Raw genomic sequence first — 17,911 nt, 5'->3', positions numbered from 1 at the left:
GTTATTTGGTTAAGTTAGGTACAAAGTAAAGCAAATATATTAATTTTTCTAAAAATGTATTATCCTCTGAAGCCCCCACTGAGAAGCAAACCCAGACCTCTTTCCTCTGGGAAGGAAAGTATTCAATCTTGAAACACAAGGTCGTTAGAGGATAATTAGCAATTTCAAACCTATCAATATACAAAAAATAATTATATGATACTATAATATGAAAACAATTTACTTTAACAATATTAGGAAAATTGCCCCGCCCCCTGGCGACCATGGTTTTCAACGGACTTGAACAATTTGAAACTTGACGTATCTTTAAAACAAATGTTCTGACCAAGTTTCATGAAGATTAGACAAAAAATGTGACTTCTAGAGTGTTAACAGGGTTTATAATAGTCATATAAGGAAAACTGCTCTGCCCTCTGGTGCCCATGTTTTCAAACCGCAAAAATGTGGCCTCTACAAGTGTTAACAAATGTTGACAATGCACAACAGACGACGGACAAAAGGCGATCACAAAAACTCACCATGCGCACTTTTTGACCAGGTGAGCTTAAAATTATTTTCTGGCACATAACAATGAAATTTGATTAGGGATTTAAAAGAAGAACATTTTTTTTCAAATTTACACTGTGTATAGCATAGTGAAAATAAGCCATATTCATAACTGCCATAGTAATATAAGATCACATTTTGTGCAAAGAATACAAAGGATGACTACAAAAATTATCAAAATAAAAATGAAATCCGATTAGGTATTAATATAACATAATGTTGTTCTCTATAATGTAAGTTTGTTTTATTACAATATAAGCGCTGAATTGTAAATATCATAAATAAAAGTGAGCAACAAAGCAAAAAAAATAATCAAAATAATTAAAATTAAACGTAGCACACATTTGGGATGATTAAAATATCGATTGCAACTTAAACGGTAGGTTAGATTGATGACATTATTTCAGTTTTAACAGGGGTCATAAGAGTTTTAACAGGAGTCATAAGAAACTTAATTTAGTATTAACGACACGCTAACCTCAAGTTAAACTTTAATCAAATGCATAAAACAAAACAAGTTACACGGATATGCACTTCCATTAATGTTCTTCCTTCACTTTCTTAAAAGTTTTTTAAAACAACACTACTTTTTAATAGCGTGTTATCGTATTCCTATGAACGTTTGACTTATGCATGACAAACACACAATCCAAAATACTTTTGGATTCGTTTGATGCTTTAAAACATATTTTGCTGTTACGTAAAATCACACATCCGACTTGTCGTCATTAAAATCCAGAGTTTAAATAATAGTATGTTACAAGAGATACGTATTTCATACCATACAAGAGCGAAGAAGACATAAAAAACTAAATTAAGTATAAATGACACGCTTACCTAAATTTTAAAATTAATCAAATTCTTAAAACAATAAAGTTGCAACGATATGCACTTCCTTTTTCTCTGTTTTCCTTCCCGTTCTCAAAATTTATTTCAAACCACAATATTTTTTGATAACATTTGTATCGAATGCTAACCATTTTTACACAAAACACGATTTACGAAACCGTAATCCTGTTGCGAGTTATTTTATTCCTATGGAAGTTTAAAATATGCATGACAAACGCACAATCGGCAATACGTTTCGATTCTTTCGATGCTTTAAAAAGTATTTTACTGTTATCGAAAATAACATACAATTGTCCGACTTGTTGCCAATGTAATCCAGAGTTGAAATAAAATTACGTTACACGAGATACGCATTTCATATCATACGAGAGCGGAGGAGTCATAAAAAAACTAAATTTAGTATTAACGACAAGCTTACCTAAATTTTTGAAATTTAGTAATAACGGCACGGTTACGAGCGCAAAGGAGTCATACAAACTAAATTTAGTATACCTTAATTTTAACTTTAAATCAATGCTTAAAACAATAAAGTAACAGTGATATGCACTTCCATTTTCTGTTCTTCCTTTACTTCTCAAAATATATTTAAAACCACAATATTTTAACAACATTTGTATCGAATGCTTACCATTCTGAACTAAACACGGTTTACGAAACCGTACTCCTGCCACAGCAAGTTATTTAATTCCTATGGAGGTTTAAATTATGCGTGACACACACACAATCAGAAATACTTTTGAACCCTTTCAAAGCTTTAAAAAGTATTTTACTGTTATCTAAAATAACACGTCCGACTTGTTGTCAATTAAAATCCAGAGTTTGAATGAAATTACGTTACACGAGTTACATATTTCATACCATACGACAGCGAAGGCACGCTAAACCTCAATTGTAACTTAAATCCAATAATTAAAACAATAAAGTGACAACGATATGCACTTCCATTTTCTGTACTTCCTTTTCTTTCTCAAAATATATTTAAAACCAAAAATATGTTTAATAGCATATGTATCGAATGCTAAACATTCTGCCCCAAAACAAGGTTATTGAGACCGTAATTTTTTTTGATGCTTTAAAAAATATTTAACTGTTAAATAAAACACGTCCAGCGGCTATGGTAGCCAATACCGGCCATAGGTTTTTGCTACTCAGCCGCAACCTAGCCGCTACTGGCTGACTTTCGCTTCCTCCAAGATACCTATTTCGGCTACCTTTGTAGGTAACGGCTATGTAGCCGCTACCTAGAGGCTAGTCAGCCACTACCTTTTCATTTCTCTAAGGGTGCAGGCTGGACTCAAGATATTTTCATTCTGGTCGTGAACAGAGTGCCCCTATTGCAGCATACACTGATGAAGATAAAGAGGTATGTGGGTCGGGTTGGTTGTTTTCTTTGATGACCACGTTTAAACTTGTTTCCCCAAACCTATATTATAATATATCATATAAGCCGAAACGCGAATGTTAATTATCGTGCTTTATCTGTACTGAGTTATATCACAAAAGTTTATTAGTTGGATTCGAGTCTTTTAGAAAACAAAGATCATATATAGGCACATCGTCATCAGAAGCAGTAATAACGTCATATTTTACTGAAGGAAAATAATTGGTTTCACGAATTTTGATATTTGCGATCATACATAAATTGTTTATTTAAAGAGTATAACTAACACTAATTTGTTCAACACACATGTATACAAACATAATAACTTTATATGAATATATGTAAATTGCAGATTTTTGCTACGGTTGTTCTAACTGGTGTTTGTAAGCCACAGTATACCACGAAGTGGCTTGTCTATCCAATAGTCAACGGTGTGGTAAACACATCAGTACCGAAATATAGAAACGAAACCTCGGTTACAACCACAATTGTTGCGAGGAAAGACACCTATGAAATGGGACTTTACGAGTTTCAGTTCTCCACACAATTTCCAAATGAAGAAAGCGAACCTGAAAACACCGATAGAATGTATTTGAAATACACAATGAAAGACTTGCTGCCCGTGATTGAGGATGGAAACGGAGGTGTTAACCCGGTACAAACCGTGTACAAGGAGTGGAACGTTATCCTGGATGCCCGCCGATCTGTTGATCCGGCTGTTAAACTATCGGCCATAGGTAGTCTTCCTTCAGATTGGTCATGGACCTGCATCACCGCTCCCGCGGCAAGCCTCACGGACGAGATGGTGGCCGACAATGTGCCAAAGGGCAACATTGCGGCAATTATGAGCGCAGTGGAGGAAGCGGGTTGCACTTATAAGATACCTACGCCGGGTAAACACAAGCTGTTTATATCCCTCATATTTTCGTATGGTGGCTTTTTTATGCCATTTGTAAAGGTTTTTTATTTATTTTAATTCTCTATTAAATAACGACATTGCGATGTACATTTCTATACAGAACTTTTTCAACAGATACTTATGTTCGATTGGTCATTGTCGGCTCGGGTACTACTTTCTATTACCCGGGGTACTCTTAAGTATACTTACATGTACCCCGGGTACGGTGAATATACTAAAACGTACCCTGGAATTTTTTACGCTAAATCGGTCGTTGTAAGCTATTTTTGTAATTAATTATGTTCACACGTATGTCGGATTTTTTGTTATATGGCCTATAGATTATCGAAACTCATACTCATACAGCACGTAGATGCACTTTTTTTAAGAGAAGTTTGTTTAAACAATATCGTTTTGCGGTAATCGGTAGCTCGTTTTACGACATCGGATTTTGGGCGGGAATACAACTCGGGTACAGTCTAATATCGACCGCGTACGTTTAGTATATTTACCGTACCCGGGGTACATGTAAGTATACTTAAGAGTGCCAGGGGTACATGTAAGTAGTATCCGAGCCGACAATGAACAATCGAGCGATACTTTATCATTATATATACTACTGCACGAATGTTAATCGAATAGGAAAACTTATCGTTTATATTTTGAAAGTTCGTAATACTTCTTTATTGGTTTACAGCATTTATCCCATTTACCAATAAATACGGTACAAAGCTCATGTATGGTACAGTAAAAGTTATTATATTTCCGTTCATATAAAATTGGTGCACATTATATAGATATTACATTTTCTTTATACAAAACGTGTAAATCAAAACGTGAACAATAGACTTAAAATAAGTGAGTCAGTTGTCATTTGAATAAAAGACACCAACAAAGAGTTGGTAATTATGCTTTATTTTATGTATGTCATATATCTTGATTATTTAAATAAAATGCTCCATATCGATTTCTTTTATAAATCTTTGTTAAAATGTATGTATCTTTTCCTGTCAGTGCCTTTAATTTTACAAACACCAACGATTCTGTTCCTTTCAGGAAGTAACTTCGTAAATATTAAGCCGACCGGTAACCTCGAGATCGGTCAGTGGTATGTGTTCACTTTGACCTGGACGAAAGGTCAAAGGACAGCAGTCAAGTCGCAAGCTATCAAGGTTATAGAAAAGGAGCCTCTGAACTCGAAAATCGAGTATGTGATCTTTTCTTAAACGACGTGATTACTTGATAGTGTAACAAACAGACCATCATGTTTGTTTTTTTCTTTTCAGCATAAGTTTTGGTCGACGAAAGGAGACTTATGACTTTATAAAGACTGTGAAAATCCTAAGCTTTTTTCGAAATTAAATTTTATTTTTGTTACAGAAGTACCAAATGAGTATGTGAATATAGTTCATTATAATTTATGCAATTTGGGTTAAAGCAATTGTTATGTTAAGCCACAGTCCACCCTCATTTAAGTATAAGTCGTAGAAAAGAAACATGCATCTCTGCAAATCTGAAATGTTAACTTTGGCACAACTATCTGGTGGAAAACTCGACACGTGTTAACGTTTGCAGTTACCATGAAAGGTGCATACAATAAAATGTAGTACAGCCCATTGTACAAACAATAATTACCGATGTATCTTAGCCAACAGTTTTACAATTGTTTTTTTATAATATGGGGAAATATATTCACAATTGTTCTACTACTGGCTGCATGCCACATAAATAAAACCTTACGTACATTGAAGATTCATCAATTATTTTTGCCATTTAAGATGCATTGGGTCCAACTGCCGGCAGGGAAAATATGGTATTGTGAAACTGGCGTTGCAAGACTTGACTGTAAACGTGCGAATCCTTACAACAGACGCCGATAACAGCAGCGCGACTTACTTCTGGAAGGTGGAACAAAGCCCTTTTGGGGCAAATTACGCAGAAATCACAAATCCACTTATTGAAAGTGAGTTTTCTTTGGTGGTGGTGGTGGTGGTGGTGGTGGTGGTGGTGGTGGTGGTGGTGGTGGTGGTGGTGGTGGTGGTGGTGGTGGTGGTGGTGGTGGTGGTGGTGGTGGTGGTGGTGGTGGTGGTGGCAGTAGCAGTAGCAGTAGTAGTAGTTGAAGTAGTAGTAGTAGTAGTAGTAGTAGTAGTAGTAGTAGTAGTAGTAGTAGTAGTAGTAGTAGTAGTAGTAGTAGTAGTAGTAGTAGTAGTAGTAGTAGTAGTAGTAGAAGTAGAAGTAGTAGTAGTAAAAGTAGTTGTAGTAGTAGAAGTAGTAGTAGTAGTAGTAGTAGTAGTATTTGTAGTAGTAGTAGTAGTAGTAGTAGTAAAAGTAGTAGTTGTATTAGTGTAGAAGTAGTAGTAGTAGTAGTAGTAGTAGTAGTAGTAGTAGTAGTAGTAGTAGTAGTAGTAGTAGTAGTAGTAGTAGTAGTAGTAGGAGTAGTAGTAGTAGTATGTAGTAGTAGTAGTAGTAGTAGTAATAGTAGTACTAGTAGTAGTAGTAGTAGTAGAAGTAGTAGAAGTAGTAGCAGTAGTAGTAGTGGTAAAATCGCGCGTGTTCATTTATGACGTTTTATTGCAGAAAGAGGGTCCGGCCTAAAGGTTTCTGTTTCAGTCATTAATGATATGGCACAGAATATCACGATAAGGGTGTCGTGCACTGTAACAATCGACGGGAAGTACGCAAATACGACGGCTTTGGCCGTCTTCTACAAGAACTTGCCCCCGTATGGAGGCACGTGCAAATTCACCAACAGGAAAGATGTCGAAATCACTTCCGGTATTACATTAAACTAATTTAGTGATTGATAAATATTAACCTCTTCCTCGAAGCATCTATTTTCTGCATTGTAATTGCATGGTTTTATGGATATTTAACAATATAACACTTAAAGTATGCACATTCTATGAGGGACGACACTCTTTGCTTTTATTGTATTTTTCGTTTAAAGGAAGTTTCATCTTAAAGAAATTCCACTTAATGCGAAAATTGTCGATACTGACTAGCCTGTGCAGACTGCACAATCTAACCAAGGGCGACACTTTACGCGCATGATTTAAACCCCATTTTCCCAGAACGCGGCTCATTTAGTGTACTTGAGAAGCATCTCGCCAGTAATCTCGATGTGTTCCATACCGTTTGTTTGCAGTGAAAGCAGGCATCGACCCAATCTGTTACTACTACAATGGCTGGCGGGACGAACGACATGAGGAATACCGCTCAAACACGGACACCGGGGACGCGCTCGAATACGTCCTGTGCCAACTGTTCATCAACAATACAACAAACGAGACAGATGTTCTAAAAACCATCTGCAACGCTAAGAAAGGCACTCGATCTGTTTCTTTTTTGTATTCGGTTCTGTATTGTTTGCAAGAAACACTCAATTAGAATCACTTACTTTGCCTACGCTTATATGTCCAATCTTTCGTAACACAGTCAGAGGCAAGATAAACCTTCGCTATAGTTTTATTACATTTGGTCCGTGCTCTGTAAAAAAGGGTTTAATGCATGTGCATAAAGTGTCGTCCCAGATTAGCCTGTGTAGTCCGCACAGGCTAATCAGGGACGACACTTTCCGCTTTTATTACATGTTTGTCTTAAGAAATTTTCTTCTTACTAAAATCCAGTTTAGGCGGAAAGTGTCGTCCTTGATTAGCCTGTGCGGATTGCACACACTTATCTGGGACGACACTTTACGCACATTCATTAAACCCACTTTTCACGGAGCATGGATCATGTTTATATTATGCTTTGTAATAGTTTCAAATATGCTGCATAAATGATAAGGCGTCACACCTAATTGTCATGATCCTTTTCGTTTTTATACCGAGAAACTTATATATTGGGCCTTTTTTTAATTGTGCCCGATTGTATTGACATTTCTTGATAATAAAACCTACCTGAAAAATATATCGATAAATATTATTGTCTTCGATTGTTGTTTAACCTTTGCTTAATGACCGCGTCGTGCGAAATCTGTATGATGCATAATGTGGCCAGCATACCTCCAGAGCAGCCTGCATACTCGCGCAGTCTTGTCAGGAGCTACCTGGTCACCATACTGTCGTGCAATATTTCATGGTCCATTTAGCAGACGGGACAGCTCCTGGCAAGACTGCGCGGATGCGATGGCTGGGCTTCAACTACGCTAAACGCATTTGGCGTAAAATCCATTTTCTCATCACGCGGGTCAAATATATCTCATAGTGGACAAGAAGGCGTGCTTCGCGGTTAAATATCCAGAACAGAACTTCCGGTCTCGATTTGAAGTGAGGATAATGGACGAGTTCATGGAACCCTACTCTGAAGTGACAAAAGACATAACGGTACGTTAGTTTTGTTTTTTTTGTGCCCACTTTTGATCGTCCATATTCTGTTAAGGATTTGTATATGAGTTTTACACCAGCTCTAGGTCAATGTCACACTTTATTAATTTTAGTGTCCATGCTCGCGTCCTGTTGTTTCGTACCTGTTTCAGATCAACAATAACCTTTCAACAATTTACATCAAACTTTACCGAAATGTGGTTCTCATCGAGACCATGAACATAACTCAGCTCCTCACGTCAATTCAATGTCAAGGTCACCCTTAAAGGTTGGAAATTGAGCCTGTATTTTATTTCACAGTTCTATATATCCGAAGACGTTAAATGATGCAATGTGCAGAAGACGCATAATGTAGTCACGCCACTTAAATGTCAATGATGTCACTCGTAAGATGAAACGGATAAGGGCTGCGTATACAGTTGACCCTTTGACTACATAGTTCTTGTTGTTTTTATATAAACAATTCCAAGTTTGTATAACTATGTTTATACATGTTAAAATGAAAACATAAAATATAGATGTGCATATTTGCTAATCAAGTAAGCACAGCACATGTACAAATAGGTTGATTATGCAACGAATCAGCCGTTTTCTAACATAAAATAAACAAAACATGTTGTAGACAAACGGAAATTTCACTTCTGCCTTTTTATCATAGTGATCTAATCATAGGTTTCAGCTGCCGTTGATCCTTACGAGACGGACCAAAACAAGATTGCTGCTGACCTAACCACACTGCTTGCCAACAGCACGTTTGCCTTGAACGTAAGCACAGAGCAAAAGGACTTGAGCACTTTGGCTGCGATCGTCGCGTCTTTAGTCTCCAACATTCCAGTTGAGGTAACGAAGGTAAATGGGACGCTGTAGGCGTGAGTCTACTAAATGTTAGTGGCTATTCTCCAATATGGCATTCGCACTCAAAGGCCTTGTTATTTTTGCGTACGTTCAGATGAGACACTTAACAATGTGTCTTTTAATTCCCAGTGTTAATCGAATGGTATTTAGTCCACACATTTAGTTGTGCGTCTATTGCAATGGACGAGTCTAAAGTCGGTCGGGTCGTCACCAACGACCTTTTTGTAATAATGTTATGGTTTGCGGTTATACTAATGCATACATTAGCTTTAGAAAGTCCGCTTTTCGACTAAGATTACTTCAAAAGTCCGACAACGAATTAAATTGAAACACAGTGATAAAATACACTATTCAATAACAAACTATAATATGAAACTGAAGATCGTTTAATTTACAGTTTATTGATAAATATTTGTATCTAGACTAGACAGTGTAGAAAAACGATGCGTTTTAATCTAACATTGTGCCAATGCAATCTTTTTATGTTTTTACGCCATATTCTATTTTCATTTTAAAAAGCAGTGTATTGTCACAAGACAATAACTTAATGGCAAATACTTATCATTCGTTTGTTTTCGGTAATCAGGAGGTCTCGATATATAACAACGATTCGTCACTGAAAGTGGATCTGGGTATCAAGATCACATTGCCTCCAGTTGGCGGGTCATTTAACGCTTCGGAAGTCAACAAGCTGCTTGACAACGCGCTGGCGGAAGCCAAACCGTCTCCAAGTACCGAAGCTGCGCAACGGGTTAGCAACGGGAATAAGTATGGTCGTTTTTTTTACAAATCATGTACTGTGCACGCCAGTGTTTTTGACTTCGTTTTGTGTCCGTTAAAGCCTTGTGGGAGGTGTTATTCATATGGCTCGATTTTCTTGATATTAGGATCTAGAAAAACTTGGACCAATACGAGAAAAATCTCATAAACTTCATAAGAAAAACAGAATATTCAAACACATGATTTGTGAAAATTCAGGTACTTTATTGATAAATTGATAGCAACAAAATGAATAAGGGCAATAAACTAGCGATGCATAAAATCAGCAATCAAATTGCATTATAAAAAATCAATAACAAGTATGTTGGCAACATTGTTTTTCAAATTCACAAATAGCTCGAGAAAATCTTATGAAAAAAAGATTCTTAATTTTAAAACATGAACACCAATGTTACCTCAATACAAGTTTACAAGTGATTAATTTATTACTACAATCAGCATACACGTACATATGCGATAAAAGGCATATGGACATTTTTTACAAAAATGATATTTATAAGCGTGTAATTGTTAATTTTCAAATATAAATATGAGATACTAAAGGTCATTTTGTTAGAGCGTTTCGAAAACTGTTTTGTCAAGAATCATACAAGTCCTCACATTAAAATAGGAAACTTCGAATAACAATGTACCCTCTCCCGGGTTTCCACCAATGGAGCGTCAATACAGATCTATCGAAATGGAAACAGACTGACATATTGTCGAGAATGGCTGTTAGTTTGGTTACTGTTAGAGCCAACGATCCATGTATATTTCACTACTCTATTCAAAAGTTTAACATTTGTTTAACATTAGGTGATGTCCGTTGCGACTACGACGTTGATGAACTCTGTGATGGAGCAGAAGAAGCAGCTCTCCAGACGCCCAGACATTGCTCTACAAGTGATCTCCGTCGTCGCCACCTTCGCTGATCAACCTCAGAAGAACTTCAAAACGGACACACTCGTACGTATACTCAAGTGCCCACGTGTTAAACTGTGCTTAAGTAACTGTTTTACGATAATTCAGAAAAGGAGAAGCCATGCCTTACTGTGCAATAAGATGTATTTTTATTGTGTAAAAGCATTATTAACTAGACGATTACCACTTGCTGAGTACAGTTTAAAATTAATGTAACACATTACAACACGCACGCATGCGTGCGCGCGCACGCACTCACATTGTATAACTTAGATTAATTATCTTTTTATACTTTATTATCAAGTAGCTAAATTTGCTTTAAGTATTTTCTTTCTGTATAGTATATGCCGTCAATAAATTAAGTAACATTTTCTTATGAGGTCAACACACACAACGTATAATAGCATATCGAATTATATACTTTAAAGGATGAGCTGTTTATATGCTTAAAAGCATCTCTTTATTTCATAATAAACACAGAACTTTCAATTCCTATTTCTCGCATACATTGGCCACATAAAATTTTGACGGACAAGTTATCATTAATCTTAATTTGATTTGGCATGTTTACATTTGATTTAATCTATGTGTGTTTATTAACAAACAGGACATCGTATTACGAATCATCAAGCCAGTTGTAGACTCTTCCGTGAATTCTAAAGAATGCTCGCTCGCGACAGAAAATCTAAAAGCAGGTACACTTACATTTGGGTCTTGTAGTGGAAATCCGTGTTTAATGTTTGCGCGTAAAGTGGCGCCCCTGATAAACCCGGGCAGTCCGAATATGCTCCTGAAGGGCGTCATTTCCGCTTGCAGTCGTTTTATGGGTTTCTACCTCATCATCAGGATTCATTCTTATTGCTTATAATGTGTTGATGTTTTGTTTTTGTTTTTTTGTGTGTGTTTTCCTCTATTTAGTTCATTTCAAGTTTGAAGTATTTAAGAAAAACCATATATTACTTTAAATTCCCTTCAAATTGTACATCTGCAATAAGACAAGTCGTATTATACCGAATATATTTATACGGTTTTGATTTTGAGCATTATAGCTTTAGTTGGCGTAACAAATGTAAATTTGCATTTCAATTTAATTGCAACAGTTGCGCCGCTCAACAATAGAAAGCTGTCACGTACTTATGTTTATACTTTATACAACTGTGACATAAAACGCCGAACTCACTTATTTCCAGCAATCGTCAACGTGTTCAACAAAATGGCTGCAGCTGCTGTACCTACAGAAACAAAGGTGTTCCAACAGGCAAGGAAATATTTGTTTATATGAAAATCGCTCTGTTCAAACGGGCTTAAATGCATGCGCGTAAAGTGTCGTCCCAGATTAGCTTGTGCAGTCCGCACATGGTAATCAGCGACAACACTTTCTGCTTTTCCTAGAGTTTCGTTGAGAAGAGACCTTGTACCGATCCGAGGAACGTAGTAAAGGAAGTTGTACTGAAATCACCACGAACGTCCGTCCGGTTGTATGTCCGTCCACCTGGTAGACCCTAGTTTGTCATATGGCCGTTCTCTGACACGTTACAACATACAACATTATAATCAGCAGGCATTGTTTGTCATGATAAACAGTTGAGTCATTTTTATCATCGTTTGTTAAACATAACAAGGGGTAAGTTTTTCATACAATTTATATTAGCTGAAGCGGGCAAAACATAAAACAAATACCGGTTTAAATAACATTTTGGATAAGGCCACAAGCAATGACTATATGTTCGTCGGATTAGGCAAAGCTACAGTTCGTAAAAAGAAATGAAAACAGATGCATGTTTAAAAAAAGCCTACAGCGTCCATTTAGCCTCTCAACCGATTTTTAAAGAACACTGTGTAATCACTATAGTTGACCAATAATATAATACGACATAGATTTCTATTTTTCTTTTTGTTTGTGATCTAATATCAAAATGAGAAACACACAAATAACCTTGAGCGTTCACAATTATTACTAGGTATTCGACCTTCAAGATGCGCGTTTTATAAAGGAAGCAGAAAAGGAGTTTTACTCTGATGATCAGCTGGAGGAAACAGAAAACGCCCCGTTCGGGGACGATGTTAAGAACTTCTTGTACTACCGAAGTCAGAAAATTATCGAGTATAAAGCTAAAAAAGCTAAATTGGAGGTATGCATAATTTCTAGTTTCTTTATTTGACATATTTCAAGGCATACGCTGTCGATGACAAAATGAGTAAACACAGCGTTTTCATTCTATTTCTGTTAATGCAACCAACCTGATTTTAGTGAAAAGAGCGCGCTCATTCTATTTTAATTAAGGCAACCAAAGTCTGTAAGATGTAAAACGCTGTCATTCCATTTCTTTTTAGACAATCAAACAGTGGAGGCTTAATAAAAATTGCATTTAATACATGGTTAGGTAACCAAACGCAGCGTCGTAAAGAACGCTTTCATTTTATTTATCATAAGGCAATCGCACTTATTAAGCGAAAAGCGCTTTTATTTCATTTCTGGTAAAGCAACCATACTCGGCGAAAAGCGCTTTCATTCTTTACACATAAGATTGAAAACCAAAATAAATGGAATAAATAACTATTTCTTTCTATTGCTTTAAAGGCATCTAAGTAAGATTAAAAGCGCTTTAAATCCATTGCCGTTATGGCAATTAAACACTGTGGGGTAAATGACGCTTTATTCTATGTCTGTTAGATAAAAAAAGCTGAGAGAAATAAAACGCGCTTTCGTTATATTTCTATAAGGGAATCCAGACTCGATCAAGTAAAAAGCATATTCATTCTAACTCTATAAGGGAGTCAAAACTCGGTGAAATGAATATTTCTTTCATTACATTTCTTTAAGGGCAGCCAAATTCGGTATGTTGAAGGGCGCTTTCGTTAGTACAGCCAACTCGGTAGAGTCAGGAGCGCCAACTTTCTATTTCTATTAACGCAACCCAATTAGCTTTTGGAAGAACGCTTACAATCTATTTCTATTAAGGCAACACAAATTAGCTTTGGGAAGAACGCTTTTAATCTATTTCTATAACGGCAACAAAATAGCTTTTGAAAGAACGCTTACAATTTATTTCTATTAAGGCAACACAAATTAGCTTTGGGAAGAATACTTATAAACTATTTTCATAAAGGCAACACAAAGTAGTTTTTGGAAGAACGCTAACAATCTATTTCTATTATGGCAACACAAATAAGCTTTGGGAAAAACGTTTTCAATCTATTTCTATTCAGGCAACAGAAATTAGTTTTGGGAACAACGCTTTCAATCTATTTCTATGACGGCAACACACATTAGTTTCGGGAAGAACGCTTACAATCTATTTTTATTAAGGCAACACAAAGTAGTTTTGGGAACAACGCTTACAATCTATTTATATTACGGCAACACAAATTAGTATTGGGAAGAACGCTTACAATCTATTTCTATTAAGACAACACAAATTAGTTTTGGGAAGAACACCTACAATCTATTTCTATTACGGCAACACAAATTAGTTTTGGGAAGAACGCTTACAATCTATTTCTATTAAGGCAACACACATTAGTTTTGGGAAGAACACCTACAATCTATTTCTATTACGGCAACACAAATTAGTTTTGGGAAGAACGCTTACAATCTATTTCTATTAAGACAACACAAATAAGTTTTGGGAAGAACACCTACAATCTATTTCTATTAAGGTAACACAAAATAGTTTTGGGAAGAACGCTTACACTCTATTTCTATTTAGGCAACACAAAGTAGTTTTGTGAAGAACGCTTACAATCTATTTCTATTAGCGCAACACAAAGTAGTTTTGGGAAGAACGCTTACAATCTATTTCTATTAAGGCAACACAAAGTAGTTTTGGGAAGAACGCTTACAATCTGTTTCTATTAAGGCAACACAAAGTAGTTTTAGGAAGAACGCTTACAATCTATTTCTATTAGGGCAACACAAAGTAGTTTTGGGAAGAATGCTTACAATCTGTTTCTATTACGGCAACACAAAGTAGTTTTAGGAAGAACGCTTACAATCTGTTTCTATTACGTCAACACAAAGTAGTTTTGGGAAGAACGCTTACAATCTATTTCTATTAGCGCAACACAAATTAGTTTTGGGAAGAACACCTACAATCTATTTCTATTAGCGCAACACAAAGTAGTTTTGGGAAGAACGCTTACAATCTGTTTCTATTAAGGCAACACAAAGTAGTTTTGGGAAGAACGCTTACAATCTGTTTCTATTACGGCAACACAAAGTAGTTTTAGGAAGAACGCTTACAATCTGTTTCTATTACGTCAACACAAAGTAGTTTTGGGAAGAACGCTTACAATCTATTTTTATTAGCGCAACACAAATTAGTTTTGGGAAGAACGCTTACAATCTATTTCTATTAAGGCAACACAAAGTAGTTTTGGGAAGAACGCTTACAATCTGTTTCTATTACGGCAACACAAATTAGTTTTGGGAAGAACGCTTACAATCTATTTCTATTAAGGCAACACAAAGTAGTTTTGGGAAGAACGCTAACAATCTGTTTCTATTACGGCAACACAAATTAGTTTTGGGAAGAACGCTTACAATCTATTTCGATTAAGGCAACACATATTAGTTTTGGGAAGAACACCTACAATCTATTTCTATTACGGCAACACAAAGTAGTTTTGGGAAGAACGCTTACAATCTATTTCTATTACGGCAACACAAATTAGTTTTGGGAAGAACGCTTACAATCTATTTCGATTACGGCAACACATATTAGTTTTGGGAAGAACGCTTACAATCTATTTCGATTACGGCAACACAAATTAGTTTTGGGAAGAACGCTTACAATCTATTTCGATTAAGGCAACACATATAAGTTTTGGGAAGAACGCTTACAATCTATTTCGATTACGGCAACACAAATTAGTTTTGGGAAGAACGCTTACAATCTATTTCGATTACGGCAACACAAATTAGTTTTGGGAAGAACGCTTACAATCTATTTCGATTAAGGCAACCTTACTGAGAGGAGTGAAGAACGCTTTGATTCTATTTGTATCAAGGCAACCAAACTAAGTCGAGAGCAGAAGGCTTTCAGTCTATTTCTTTTACTTTAACTAAATTGAGTTGAGTAAAGAATGCTTTCTTTCTATTTCTATTCAAGCATCCAAACTGAGTTAAGTGAAGAACGCGTTCAAATTATTTCTTTTAAGTTAACAAAGTTCGGTAAATTGAAGAAGGCTTTCAATATATTTCTATTAAGGCATCCAAACAGAAACTGAGTGAATTGAATTTATTATGTTGTTAATTCAACCAAACTGAGTGGAATGCTTTCGTTTTATTTCAATTAAGGCAACCCAACTAAGTTAAGTGAAGAACGCTTTCGATCTACCGGTATTTGTATTAAGGCAACTTAACTGAGTGGAGCTTAGATTGCTTTCATGCTCTTTTTGATAAGGCAATCAAACTGAGTGGAGTGAAGAACGTTTTCAATCTATTTATATTAAGGCAACCAAACTGAATGTAATTAGGAGAGAGTTCGAGCAAGACCTGGTCGATGACAGTGAGAGTTTGGTGTGTGACGGCTGCACGAAGGAGTACGGAGAGGGCGGCAACACGGCAAAGCTCAAGACGGACATGGCTACCGCTTTGCTGAAACAGAACCTGGAGTCAGCGACCACGATCATCAACATGGAACATATGTCATTAAGTTCCACTAGCAGGGCTTCCATTGTCGTAAGTGCATGAATTTCCTCGTATCACGCAGAAGGGCATATGTGCATTTATACAATCTGAGTTCCATGTATTGTGACACACATAACATGATTTATAAAGCGGAATGATGTGGTCCACAGACTTAACGAGGCATATCTGGCCTTAAGAAAAAATGGTATATGCCAGAGGGTTAACATAATTTTGCTCTTTTGTTTTCAGTTACAGTTATGAATACTGACCGAATGTTATGTTTCTATTGATGCTGGAACGTTTATTTCAGCTTAGCGAGCAGACGTCAATGCTCATCGATGACAGCCGACCGTCTGCGTTTATAGGAAAGCAGAAGTCGCTCATCCTAAATGCGCCCGGCGAATTAAATGGGCGGATAACTTTAACTCACAAGGTAACAAACTTAAACAGTCTTTCAAATAACATATTCTTTCATGGATATAGGTTTTTGAAGAAAGAACTGGGGCACATTTAGTCAATACTCGTCAGAAAACGTTTGTACCGTGAAGTTATTAAACCTAACGCTATTTCAGATTTTTTCTGATTTTTCTTTTCTGGTGTAAATATTAAATAATCGATACAGATTATACATTATCTGAAAAAACTAATAACAAACGTGTGTGAATTTTATAATGGCGAGCTATTCTTCGCACAGGTTGCTAGCGCCTCATTTACGAGGATAAACGCTAGCGCTCTGGTGCATCCGGAGGACGCTTCGGGGATGTTCACCTACCACAAGGTGCTCATCGACGCCCCCGAAGATGACCTCTACATTAATCTGCGACCCGCCCCCGGCATACAGTCTATCACGGCGTATCTGGCATGTGAGGTAGGAGTCACGTGTCGAACAGAGCCCGGCGACTAAACTAGAATGCACTTAAAGTGATTCAAATGAGACGCGTTCTGTGAAAACCGGGCTTAATGCATGTGCGTAAAGTGTCTTCCCAGTTTAGCATGCGAACGCCGCACATGCTTATCTGGCACAACAGTTTTCGCTTAGACTGGATTTTCCTTAAAAAGATACTTTCTTTAAATGAACAAATACATAGAAGCGGAAAGTGTTAGCCTCTGTGAACTGAACAGGCTAATCTGGGACGACACTTTATTCTCATGCATTAAGGCCAGTTCTCCCACAGCACGTGTCATATTTCTTTTATGTTTTTTGAACATAATTTAAATAGTAAGCAGCTAATACAACCTCTTTGAATATTTTTTTAATGTGGCATAAATTGCCAATATTTAAGGTGATATTTCCACTCATTGAAGATATTTGAAGTTTGGAATCGATGCGTATGTCATATTTGCTGATATTTCACACACATACACAACTCCCCATTCCTAGTGTTTATTTTTCATCCCACTCAGATGATACTATTTTTACTTCTATAATGCTGACCACGTTATCAATCGCTCTGATAGGGCTTCTGCAGTCGGGTTAACTATAACTCCAAGAAGGTCCTCTCTGCCCCCAACTGGTCGGCGAAGTTCACTCCGGAAGAACGTCAGAGTAGCGCTAGAGTTTGCAAGCTGTGTCTGGGACTGGAACTCTCAGGTACGCGTAGATGCAGTGTGCGCTGTCTGGTACACGTAGGCTGCAGTGTGCGCTGTCCGGTACACGTAGGCTGCAGTGTGCGCTGTCCGGTACACGTAGGTTGCCGTGTGCGATGTCAGTTACACGTAGGCTGATATTTGCTTTCATTTTCATT

General features: G+C 36.7%; 1 protein-coding gene across 1 annotated transcript in view; it reads left to right on the top strand.

Annotated features, from left to right (window-relative positions):
• The first annotated feature begins 3,380 nt into the window (after nt 1–3,380).
• LOC127835614 (polycystic kidney disease protein 1-like 2) overlaps nt 3,381–17,911 on the top strand; it is a 31,568-nt gene continuing 17,037 nt past the window's right edge. Inside the window, exons 1-13 of the mRNA XM_052362051.1 lie at nt 3,381–3,669; nt 4,731–4,881; nt 5,453–5,637; nt 6,285–6,449; nt 6,820–6,999; nt 7,881–7,999; nt 8,672–8,848; nt 9,441–9,605; nt 10,430–10,579; nt 12,496–12,666; nt 15,990–16,217; nt 16,861–17,034; nt 17,625–17,852. Of these exons, the coding sequence (XP_052218011.1) occupies nt 3,381–3,669; nt 4,731–4,881; nt 5,453–5,637; nt 6,285–6,449; nt 6,820–6,999; nt 7,881–7,999; nt 8,672–8,848; nt 9,441–9,605; nt 10,430–10,579; nt 12,496–12,666; nt 15,990–16,217; nt 16,861–17,034; nt 17,625–17,852 (2,382 nt within the window). The remainder of the gene's footprint in view (nt 3,670–4,730; nt 4,882–5,452; nt 5,638–6,284; nt 6,450–6,819; nt 7,000–7,880; nt 8,000–8,671; nt 8,849–9,440; nt 9,606–10,429; nt 10,580–12,495; nt 12,667–15,989; nt 16,218–16,860; nt 17,035–17,624; nt 17,853–17,911) is intronic.

This window comes from Dreissena polymorpha, chromosome 6 (assembly GCF_020536995.1).
Source record: "Dreissena polymorpha isolate Duluth1 chromosome 6, UMN_Dpol_1.0, whole genome shotgun sequence".
Lineage (NCBI taxonomy): Eukaryota > Metazoa > Mollusca > Bivalvia > Myida > Dreissenidae > Dreissena > Dreissena polymorpha.
Note: the sequence above shows the minus strand (reverse complement) of the source record. Positions and strands in the feature narration are given on the sequence as shown.